We start from the raw sequence: 12,276 nt of genomic DNA, 5'->3' as shown, positions 1-12,276 counted from the left end.
ATTCTAGATGGATCAATTCATTGCTATGTATCAGTCAGCCTGTTCTGCTCAAGTCTCCCTCACAGATTTGAGGTCTAGACACTACATGAGATGGAGGCATAGAGCAGCATCAGCATCCTTTGAATCCAGCAGGCATGTGGAACAGCAGAGGCTGAGATACCAGACGGTGAACCGCTTCTTGATAGACAGCCCAGATTTTAGATCTTTACAGCTGGAGTTATTTCTATGGCAGCTCTTGACGGTTTGAACTTGTTACCTTCAAAATGGAGGTGACATTTTCTTTTTGATTGCTTTGCTCAGACTCTGAGTGCTTCCATGTGGAAGGAGAGGGAGGCTGGGAGAAGGAGGCTGATGGACTGGGTCTTGGTTTGCCATCTCAGTTCAGCCACTGCCTCATCCATCACGTCTTCTTAAGCCACAATACCTGTTGTAACTGCTCTGTCAACATGGCTTGGATGCTGTCTGCACAGTTGTTGCCATTTCAGACCCAGGTGAAGCCACATCCATGCACAAAGATGTCCTTGAATCATCTCAAGATGATTGCTTAGTGATGGGGATGCACAGTCTTGATTACACATATGTTCACCCTTTACTGATGTGGAATGTTCATTGTGTTGGGTGTGTTCAAGCTTTATGTCTGAGTAGAAGTGTTGGACAGTCAAGTTGAGCAAAGTCTATCAACCTCCCATAGCACTGGTGCATCAAGGGCTGTTGCTGCAGGGCCAGGGTCCAGGATCACCTCTTTAAGCTGGTTTTGATCCAGTCTGTTGGCAAAGGGAAGTGCCTGATCTTTCCATACCATTGGCCAAAGTGAGAGATCATCCATGAAATACATCCTCCTGGGACTGTTCAGCCCAGTGTTGTATCTCCAGTGGTGGAAAAGAGGAGGTTATCCTGGGACAGCACACAAGCCCAACCTCTTTCCTTGTGGGTCCTAATGCTAGTTGACTTTAGACCTTTTATTATGTACAGATTGGGAATTGGAGAAAGAAAACTTAGATGATAATGACAGACTACAGGATGTAAATACTCTGATTTGTTGCAGATTGGCCTGGTGACAACCTTGATAACTACCGTGGTGACCATGTCATCGATAGCACAGCTTTGGGATGACGAATGGGAGATGGTATTTATTTCACTGCAAGTAAGTTATCTGCAAGGATGCTCCTCTGGGTGGGGAAAAAGGGGCCAGTGCAGCTACACGTCATTGATTTTGTGACTTTCTACTGTATAAAACCCTGTCTTGATGTTTGTCACTCCCAATACTGAGATCTTGGCAATGAGTAAACTGGCAGCAAAACTCCCATGGACTCCTCAAGGCCACTCTATCACTTTGTCTCCATCTCCTGGGCTCTTAAACTCAAACCAGAGCTTGGCTGCAGACTTTGAGGTGGAAAACATTGAGTGTGACTCATAGCTGCTGGAGGGAGGGGGCGATTCCTCCTCTTGTTTTGGCTAGCAGTGCTCTGGATGTTGGCGTCCAGGCCTGGAGCAACATGCTCATCCCAGTCCTATGGGAGGAGTACTCTGTGTTTGTTTTCACATTGCACAAAAGTTTATATATATCTAAGAAAAGAATGCAACTGCTATGCTCTTGTCCTGTGAGGTGGGGAAGAACAGCACTGACACGAGTGACTTATGCTTCTGAAAAGTGCTTCCTTTTCTTGGTTGGCTTTTTTTTTTGGTTGTTGTTTTGAGTTTTTTCTTAAGATTTAGGCGGACAATTGGAGAACAGAAGCATGACTCGGGGGGTGCTTCTCAAGGTTTCTCTCATGGTGATACACTGTACAGTACGTCCATGGAATGGTTTGGGTTGAAGGGAACCTTAATTCTCATCCAGTTCCAACCCCCTGCCATGGGCAGGGACGCCTTCCAGTAGAGCAGGTTGCTCCAAGATCTTCCTTCTTTGTTACTGACCCAGCCCAGCTCTCTCAGCCTGGCTCCAGAGCAGAGCTGCTCCAGCCCTCGCAGCATCTCCGTGGCCTCCTCTGGACTTGCTCCAACAGCTCCATGACCCTTCCTGCTTTGGCTTCTGGGCAACCTGATCTAGTTGAAGATGTCCCTGCTCATTGCAGGGGTGTTAGATTAGATGATCTTTGAGGGTCCCTTCCAACCCAAGCTGTTCTATGATTCTTAGTGGCCTGAGTACCAAAGGCAATTGGTAGGATTTGGAAGTCAAGATGGACAAAACAGATACAAGAGTCTGATGTAGGAATGGTGTGACATCCAACTAGAAACAGAGTGGTCTGATGCCCTAAGGAGCCCGAGACATCAGTGGATTTCCAAGGTGCTGGTGTGTTTGTAATACTTCTCTTTCTGTCCTGTTCTTGTGTCCTGCAGGCCACAGCCCCTTTCTTGCATATAGGAGCACTTGCAGCAGTCACAGCCCTGTCGTGGTTGATAGCGGGGCAGTTTGCACGGACGGAGAAAGCCAGTGAGTACCACTTGTGTCCTTGCATGGTGGTCAGGGGCTGGTGGGAGGCTGGTGGGGCATTGGGTCTTCTCATTGGAGGCAGTGCTGCTTCCTTCTCAGGGCTCAGCAGCCTCCAGCTCAGCCATGATGGGGAGGTGGGTGCTCTGCTAGAGTAACCTGTGTAAAACTGAAGTGGTGCATCTGATCTGGGGATAGAATCATAGAACGGTTTGGTTTGAAGGGACCTTAAGATCACACAGTTCCAACCCCCTGTCACGGGCAGGGACACATTCCACTAGAGCAGGTTGCTCTAACCCCTGTGTCCAACCTGGCCTTGAACACTGCCAGGGATAGGGCATTCACAACTTCCTTGGAATGCACCCAGATCCCATGGCTGTCAGTTTGCAGTCAGAAGCACACCTGACTGGATACACGAGGGCTATTTTAAAGGATGAAGTGAATAAAAGCATTGAGATTTCCATCAATCTGCTTTAGAAAACATAAATGCACCCTCTGTAGTTAAGGTGCAGTGTTCTCTCTATCTCATAAGCACCTCTTCCTTCCCCTGGCTCCTTGGCTGTTGTTCATCTGCATTTCAAGCTTTTGGAAGTGTTAATGGACTTGTTGCTTGTGGTACACTTTCACCCAGAGGGCTTGGTAGAGATCTGGTCTTCTAATGGTGCTCCCTTAAATACATGTTGAGACATGGTCAAAGGTCTAAGGGAGCAGAGTGGTGAAGGTCACACTGAACACAGCTCATCTTGTCGATGGTTCTCTCCACTGACTTAAGCTCTTCTGTGCATCTCCCCTGTCCCACCTCATTGCCAGGGGCTCTCCCAAGCCTGAGCTGCTCCTCCAGGATTTCATGTGAAATAACTTGATCCTCTGTGCCCTCTGAAGTTTTTTTCTTCAGGGCATCCATGGATCTTCCCAGACATTTGTGCCAGCTCTGGAACAATACATTTGAATTGGTATTTAACCCCTAGTAAAACACAAGCCCTGGAAGGATTTGGCAGCACTTGCAAGAGACCTCCAAGAAGTGGGAGTGAAGAATGAGGAAATGGTGTCTGAAGATGGAAAGATTTTGCTCTCCAGAGAGACCTTTCAAGCAAGAATTGCTCTGCCTTGATTTATAAATATGCCGATAAAGCTGTAGCCAATTCTTCTTAAATATGGCCTAGCATGTAATTAGGCTGCCAGTTGAGGAAGGATTTGTGGTTATGCCTAGAGCAGAGATTGCATGTGCTCCTTCTGAATACCTTATGCTTTTTAACTAAGCCAGGAAGCTGTTTTCTTTCTCTTCTTCTGCTCCTGGCTTTGTGGGTTTTGGTTTTTAACGAAACCATTAGATCTTGATGTCATTTCAGGGTCATTTCACTTGTGAAGTCTATCTTACCTGGAGAAGTTCACAGCCTTTTTGGTGCAGATACACTTGATGTGGTGGTGTTAAAAATGGAAGAGAAGAAGTGAAATCTCTGTGAGAACCCAGTCAATTGTAATGGGAAAATGTGATTTCACTCACTAATAACAACCCTTTGGAAATAGCTGGTGCAGCTGCAGTCACTGGTGCAAGTCTATTCTTGCATCAAGTCTCATTTCTTTGAGGCATGTGACAGTCATCAGCAAACGGCTTCTTTTCTGAGCAATTTCATGTATTTTCCATTACTTTTTAAAGTTCATTCCTCCTATGCTACTTTTTCTGAACCTGGAGAATAGATGCTTTAAAATTGTTTTAAAAGACAGTAGCTTGTTTTCAAAAGCTTGTTTCTGAGGTTGGATAGAAAACAATGAACTCAAAGCAGCCCTCGAAGCCTTGAGTAGCAAACACAAGTGTGAGAAACGTGCTCTTCTAGGAGTACAAACAAGGCTGGAATGGTCACTAAGAGCAGGAGGAGTGGGGAAGGCAGGCTTGCACCTAAATATTGGGGTTGTCATGTTGTAGAGTGGGAGATTTATCTGTCTTGCTTGCTTGGTTTGAGTGGTCATCAAGAGAGCTTCTTCCATAGAGACCATCCAACCTCAAACTGTATGTATGTTGCTTGTATTTCATGCATGTATTTTATTCCATGGATTTTTCTGTGCATGGTCTCAGTTGTCACAAATGTGTGGCTGGGTGAGGTCTTCAGCTCCATTTTAATCATAGAATCACAGACTGGTTTGGGTTGAAAGGACCTTAAAACTCATCCAGTTCCAACCCCCTGCCACTGGCAGGGACACCTTCCACTAGAGCAGATTGCTCCAAGCCCTTGTCCAACTTGGTCATTTTAATGTGGTCTGTGACCTATGCTGGGGCATCCTTTCCTTGTGGGTGAAGTCCAATGATCACAATTTTTGGAAGCCCATGGATTTCACATGGTGCTTGCCTTTAGTGTGAATCTGAGCCAGGTTGAACGGGGCTTGGAGCAACCTGGTCTAGTGGAAAAGGTGTCCCTGCCCATGGCAAGAGGGTTGGAACTAGATGAGTTTTAAGGGTCCTTCCAACCCAAACCAGTCTATGATTCTATGAGCTGTTTAATCCCTAAATTTCAGTACTAGGATGGAAGGAACCAGGGTCTTTGCACACCTGAGACTTTGCTGTCAATTAGGTTGATTCTTTTCAAAGCCTGGTTGGTGTTTGCTGCTCCTGGGGTGAGCAGGAATTGGGTCAGGAGCATGTCCTGTGTCCATCTGGAGGTTTTGATGCTGGTAGCGCACACTCCAGGGCACCAAACCTTTATGGTGCAGGACACAGCGTGAGCTCACTTAGCAAGATGCCCTTCAGTTCCGTGAGTGCTCTGTGAGTGATTGACATCTCTTCCACAGAGGAGGAAAGATTAGCTGCAAAGTTACTAGTGTTACTTTCTGGCTTGTAGGAACATGTTTAAATGAGGCTATTAGATGCTGGAAGCAAAAAGCAGCTTATTTATGGGTGAAACCAGATCAGTTGTGGTCAGGACCAGACTTGGGCTGCTCTGTCCTTCCACTTAAAAACCCCACCTTCTCCATCGTGTGCCCATTGCAAATATTTGTTTTCAGTGGTATTTTGGAGGTTTTCCCTCGAGTTCCAAAGCCTTAATGAGTTTTCAAAATAAAGAGTAATTATTAAAATAAGAATTGAAGTATTTTGCTGTAATATCTGTGGTTTCAAGTGACTCCAAATAGCTCAGGAGTTCAAAGGTGCCTGTTGTTCTTTATGAGGAACACACGTCTGCTTTGGGTACAAGGGTGTTTCTGTTGCACTGTCAGCACCTTTGAAAGATTCCCAGAGACTCTGGACTTTGTGGGAAGTCGCTGGTAGTTGGAGATGGGAGGCAGGGCTTCTCCTCTGGCCCCAAGCGTTGCAGCTGATACCCTCTTTGCTGCATTTGCTGATCCTGTAATACCGTTGCTTGCAGTATAGAACAGCACCATCACAACCCAAGGATTTATTTAAACTATCCAGTTTAATCAGTAAATTATTATTGCAAATTAAAATCAGTTCTGGCTGGCACAGATCTTAATGCAGAAACAGTTAAAGTGGCTTTACCCTGCCTGAAACGGGTGGTGTTGGTGAACCACCAATGTAAGCACAAGTGATGTAAACCCTAGTGATATTAAATGCACTGACATGGTGCCATGACTTACTTGTAGGTATGTTTATCTGGTGATCTATTTCTGCTGTCAGGGAGGGCAAAGTTTGGTGCTGTCCCACCCAAAGGGCTAGAAATCAGCAGTGGTTTGGGCTACATTGCAGGGACTATGGGAGGGGACTTGGAACCGGATGACCTTAAGGTCCTTTCCAACCCAAACCGTTCTATGATTCTATGACTTTAAGCAACTCATTTAACTTCTTGTTTCACCAATACAAAATGAAGTGAAAACCTCCCTCAGAACTTGATTAGCAAAGGGATCTCTTCTGTGGAGTAAGATGAAGGCGTCTTGACTTTACTCCTGTGGTGTGAGAAGGTCAGGACCAATGTTTTCACCAGCTCTTTCTCCTTCTTTCCATCTCAGCTTCTCAGATGCTGATGTTCACGGCATACCTCGCAGTTGTAGTTGCACTTTACCTTGTCCCCCTCACCATCTCATCCCCTTGCATAATGGAGAAGAAGGCTCTGGGACCAAAGCCAGCCATCATAGGTCACCGTGGAGCACCAATGGTGAGTAGTCTTACATTATTAATACTTGTGTTGTCTGGTTCTACCTTCCTTTACACAGGCAGAACTGGATGTGATGGTCTCCAGGCTGCTCTCCAGATAATATATATGACAAACACAACTTTGAGGCACCTATCCTGGCTAGAATTACTATGGTGGTAATTCAGTACATGAACCCAGAGTCCAGTCACACCTCAGATGTTCCAGATGCCTTACAAACAAAAGGCCAATCCTTGCTTTGCTCAGGATGGTTTGTGCCATTCCATCTTTCTGGCTGCTGATTCTGCTGGTTTTTGCTCTCCATGCTTGGCCCTTGAGCTGCAACAGTAGAAGTTTGTGATATTCCTTATTACTTTAGAGCTTGAGGGCTCAGTCTCCATGACCTTTGTAGGACCTCACCAGCAGTGGTTAAACTCAGCTCACAGCAAGATGCCTCGAGTGTGTGGCAATGTGCAATAACAAACAAACAAGCTGTGCTTGACCCTACATGACTGCTCAGTGCTCTTGCATTGCAGACCATCATGAGACTGGGTGAGGTGATGAAACATTCCTGTCATCTGCCTTTGGGTAGAGCTTGAAATCGTAATCATAGAGTTCTTCTCCAAAGTTTCTGGACATGTCCAGGCTAAACATGGAGTGTATTGGCTTGGATAAAGCTGTCCTGTGGTGGTTGGGTCTCTAGTTTGAGTGCTTCTGTATGAGGTGTGTTGATCGGTTGCACCTCCATCTCTTTCTGCAGGTTTATTGCCTTCAAACAAGACAGCATACTGTAGAGTAGGCAAATGTACTTTATATATATGTATATATTAAGGCATCTAGCTAACTTTTTTGCTGACATTCAAAGTAGTAAAAATATCTGTATAGGCTGTCAGAAGCTATTTGGCATGTTGGAACGTTCTTGAGTTCCTCTTCAAGCTTAAAAGTGCATACAAGGAGTTAGCTAGGGAACAGAAATACCTATCATGACACAAGTATTTCATTTTAGTTCTCTTTAATGATTTCTTTCTTTAAGCAGTCCCTTGAAATGCCAGCTTAATTTGTATCACTCTTAACTACATTGCGTCTGGGTGGTGGAATTAAGTTTTAAGCATGGTTAATGGTTTTTCCATGCATGGTTTGTACCAACCACGAAAGCCAGAAGCAGCCAAGTGAGAACCTGGGGTCTGCATGATTCCTGCATGGCAGGAAGTCACAGAAGCTGTTAGAAGACGAGATCTTAGGCAGAAGCTCTTCCCTGTGAGGGTGCTGAGGCACTGTCCCAGGGTGCTCAGAGAAGCTGTGGCTGCCCCATCCCTGGCAGTGTTCAAGGCCAGGTTGGACACAGGCGCTTGGAGCAACCTGCTCTAGTGGAAGGTGTCCCTGCCCGTGGCAGGGGCTTGGAGCTGGATGAACTTTAAGCTCCCTTCCAACCCAACCCAGTCTGGGATTCTATGCTTCCATTGGGGTTTCCAAGCCTGTGTGCCCCCCACCCCCAGCCTTCTAAAGAAGGAATTTATCTGCTGTTTAGTTTCTATCTTATAGATAGTTTACATAAACTTCTCTGGAGTAAGACTCCCATCAGACCTTTGGCCCTTTGCTTTGCTTCATGTTCTTCTTTGAGCCAGCAAACACTCCTTGCAGGATGGAATAAGCTGATCTGGGAAGATGCTGTTTGCATGTCAGGGTGCTGAGTTGCAAAGGCTGATCAAGAGCAGGGCTGGAGAACACTCAGTGCTGCATGTGGAGCTGCGTTGTTCAGCAGGGTGCATCCTCCCCCTTCACCATTCCCAGTACACAGAGCTGGTTGTCCATTAGCAGCAGATGGTTTGCTCTGACACCCACAAGAAGCAAGATCAGAGTCTACCAAGCCTTGTTCCAACCTCCAAGCAATAGTCCGCATGTCCACAATGAGTCGGCATTGGGTTTATCCGACTGCTTTGCCTTTGCTGTATGTGTGGTGAGTGCCCTTGAATGGCAAAGCTGAGGTGAGATGAGAAAGATGAGGCCCAGAGAGAGGTGGTCAAAGCTTCGTTCTACTTCCATCTACGACCAGCTTTTCCCTATGCCAATGTCCCCTTGAGTTTGAAGAGCTCCACCTACAATGCAAGTCCTCAGATGGTACTAAGTCATATTTGCTTGGAAACTGGTGATTTTCAAGCCTTGCCAGAAGGCATTTCTGCTAATTTGGTTTTGTTTCACAAGGCTTCTTGCTTTGCTTTTGCTGTTGAGCCCAACTGTGTGTAGATTTTGTTTAGAGAAATGGAGCCAAGTCAAGCTGAAGAGGAGGAAATAGCCTAGAGAAGAGTCTGGAGGTTGGGCTGTAGGACACAGACATCCTCCCTTGGGCAATGTCAACGTCAAAAGTCTGCAGAGCCTGGGAGTTTGGGGCCTGAGGTGAAACTAGGTCTACTGCGACTGGAGAAGATAAAAAGCAATGCAATATTTGCCTTCGAATCTCCTGAAGCAAGACAAATGTGATTTGCTGTGCAGACAAACGTGCTCTGATAAAGCCTGATAGCTGGTTGCTTCACCCATCGGGCAGGACTGGGTCTGTAATAGAATCACAGAATAGTTTGAGTTGGAAGGGACCTTATGTTGCGTTTGCACATCCAAAGTTCTTGTACTAGCAAGACACAAATACAACTGAGTGCTCTTCTGACAAAAGCCAATAAAGGAGATCCATGGGATGGCTTCATGGGATCCATGAAGATATCTATTGTCCTGAAATAGAGGAGGTTTTGGGTACATGGTGTATGTACATGGGTCAAAAAGTGGTGAAATGGAGTTTCCCAGGAAAGCTGTAGATGTGTGCAATTCCTGAGGGATACTGATCCATCCACTCATGCAGCCTGCTGCTCAAACAGGAGCAATGATCTTCCTCTGTGCTCTAGAGCTTGCTTTCCTCTGGTGCATCCACACACCCTGTCTCTCTTCTCTTGTCCCTTTAGGATATTTAAAAGCAGCATTCATGGTGTCTGTGAGTGCAACTCAACTGCTCTCCTTGTTCTGTGAAGGAAAGAAGTGAGGAACAGAGGCCATATGGCTCATAGAATTTGTCTTGGAACACTGGAGGAGGGAAAAAGCCCTTGCATTTTAAGTAGCAAGAGAAAATCAGGAATCATCCTGGTGTCTGTGCCTAGATGAAGTGCATCTTTTTGTGGTACAGGAGAGCTACTGGTTCCACACTGGCTGTCCCTTTGTCTGTAGCAGTAATGCTCCTCCAAGCAATGACCCTTTGCTATCATCCTGTTCTCCCACAAGCTTTAATTCTGTGCTAGAAAGATTCTTCTGCTTCACTCCTTCTACCTTCCCTAAATGTCATCCAGTCCTGCCCACCTTTTGCTATGCTAAATGTCCATTCCCATCAGGGTGCTAGCTGAAAACCCTTTCTCCTAGCAGGTGCTTAGTTAATCAATCAGTTTCTTTTCAAAGGCTCTTTTAAAATGAATTATTCATCCTCCAGATCCATTTCTGTCCTTCTGGACTCCCATGAGGAGAGCATCAAGGTTGGGGCAGGAATGTGCTTGGAATTGAAGGCTCCATCTCTCACTTGGTGTGTGTTGGTTGGAAAGGGTCTTGTACTGGTGGGTACAATCGTCTGACACCCCCAAACATGAAATGTATATTTTACACATTAATATGTTAAACTTTTCAGGTGGTTTTATGAGCAAAGTCTTTTGTCTTTGGTCTTCGATCTTTTTTTATTCTTCTTCCAGATATCTAATTGCGTTTTGCCTCCAATGACAAATAGACTTGACTGTCTTCTCCCTGTGCCAGCAAATATTGTGCTTATGCTGAGGATAAGCCTAAGGGTAGAAGGTAAAAGCTGGGACCAAATCTGAGATGGGAACAAGGAACTGCCATTTGCACCTTAAAGTGTCTTTCTTCACATGGTGCTTCAGGTTGAGGCAGGTTGTCTTTGCTTTTGAAACTTGAAGAAGGTGATGTCCAAAATGTTGTTTCCTACTTGCTTTTAGGTTGTTAGTCTTAAATATACATTCAATATAAAAATCATTAGGCTCATCATGATGACCTTTGATTTCAAATGGTAGGTAAATCACCCAAAGGGTTGATAATAGCAAGGACTTACTTGAGCAAGAGCTGTATCTGTCTCTTGGAAACCTTCATGAAGTGTGGAAATTCACCTCCCACTACTGGGACCAAAAAGGCGGTGGTTGGTCCAAAACCAGTCAGGGAACCTGTGGAAACCATTCAAACATGTCAAAGGCAAGAACAACTCTTGATTTCAGAGCTGGAGGCTACAAATAGCATTGAAATAAACTCTTCTGGCAAACCACATGTACAGCTGGGTTTTGGCTTGTCTGAACAGTGAAGGATGCAGTGCCCATGCTGTTGAGCTCCTTCCTGCACAGCAGATGATGCCCATCTCCTTGCTGAGCATGGACACTGTGCTGGGAGGAGCATTTTTCAGCCATCCTGACTCATTGGCTTTGCACAATTCCAGAGTAGAAAAGTACCCATTGCAATGGGACAAAATATGTTGGAGGGAAGCCAACATTTAATTGCGCTTAGGATTTGCCTGTTGGGTGATTGCATGGGAATGTTTTGCCTCGACAGGGAGTGTGTCCTGCTGTTCCTGGAAAATTCCAGAAAATACAGCCTTGCACATGTGGAGTTCATAGAATCCCAGACTGGTTTGGTTTGGAAAGGACCTTAAGGCTCATCCAGTTCCAACCCCCTGGATGTTAGGGGCAGGGACACCTTCCACTAGAGCAGGTTGCTCCAAGCCCCTATGTCCAACCTGGCCTTGAACACCACTCTCCAGGTTGCTTGTAGCACCTTTAGGCACTGGAGCTGCTCTAAGGTCTCCCCTTAAGGAGCTTTCTCTTCTCCAGGCAAACCTGTTTTGATTTTGGGACTTTTTTGACACTTGAGGCAAAGCCTTGGTGTTCTCACAGAGATGCTGTTTCATCGTCGTGTGGTGCCAACTACCCATAGAAACAGTAATGAAGACTTAAGGTTCAGATTGTGTCTTATTGGAGAGCTTTTAACTGGTGAAGAACAACTGGTGATTTCTTTCTATCATTTAAGGGGGGATTTTCTTCTTGATGGTTTTGAGGGCCTTTATTTCATCTTGTTTTGGGTGCCAAAACTTTGCTACGACCTTTTTGGAATGGCTTTATTTAAGGGCTAGGAAGTGCTTTGGTTTGTACTGCTTGTGCTGCTGGAATCAAGAAGCATTTGCTTTGCTGCTCATCTTGTGCACAGCGACCTATTAAAAGTATGGCCTGTTAACCTATCTGCTGGTCTGATCGATAGTAACAATCACAATTAGCATCTTCTGTCAGCCCTGGAGAAAGGTTTGTGTTCATTGACATACAACTCCATAAGGTCAGGTAGTCTTTCATTAAAGCAAACTGCAGCTTTTTTGTGTGTGCAGTACACCTATAATGTGTTATCTCCTGAATCTAGGTATATCTGAAGCGGGCTACAGGGATGCTGGAGAGGGACTTTTCATCAGGGACTGTAGGGACAGGACAAGGGGTGATGGGTTCAAACTGAAACAAGGAAAGTTCAGGTTAGATAAAAGGTAGAAGTTCTTTACTGTGAGGGTGCTGAGGCGCTGGCACAGGTTGCCCAAAGAAGTGGTAAATGCTCCATCCCTGGCAGTGTTCAAGGCCAGGCTGGATGGAGCCTTGGATGACTTGGTCTAGGCTGAGGTGTCCCTGCCCATGGCAGGGGTTTGGAGCTACATGATCTTAAGGTCCTTTCCAACCCAAACCATCCTATGATTCAATCCCTAATGGA

The 12,276-nt window shown here is 45.6% G+C and overlaps 1 protein-coding gene across 3 annotated transcripts in view; it reads left to right on the top strand.

Moving 5' to 3' along the window:
- GDPD5 (glycerophosphodiester phosphodiesterase domain containing 5) overlaps positions 1 to 12,276 on the top strand; it is a 174,652-nt gene that overhangs the window by 135,393 nt on the left and 26,983 nt on the right. For all 3 annotated transcript variants that reach the window (XM_030476775.1, XM_030476772.1, XM_030476773.1), the window contains exons 6-8: positions 1,046 to 1,144; positions 2,341 to 2,434; positions 6,386 to 6,531. In XM_030476775.1, coding sequence (XP_030332635.1) covers positions 1,046 to 1,144; positions 2,341 to 2,434; positions 6,386 to 6,531 — 339 coding nt within the window. The remainder of the gene's footprint in view (positions 1 to 1,045; positions 1,145 to 2,340; positions 2,435 to 6,385; positions 6,532 to 12,276) is intronic.

This window comes from Strigops habroptila, chromosome 2 (genome assembly GCF_004027225.2).
Source record: "Strigops habroptila isolate Jane chromosome 2, bStrHab1.2.pri, whole genome shotgun sequence".
Classification (NCBI taxonomy): domain Eukaryota; kingdom Metazoa; phylum Chordata; class Aves; order Psittaciformes; family Psittacidae; genus Strigops; species Strigops habroptila.
Note: the sequence above shows the minus strand (reverse complement) of the source record. Positions and strands in the feature narration are given on the sequence as shown.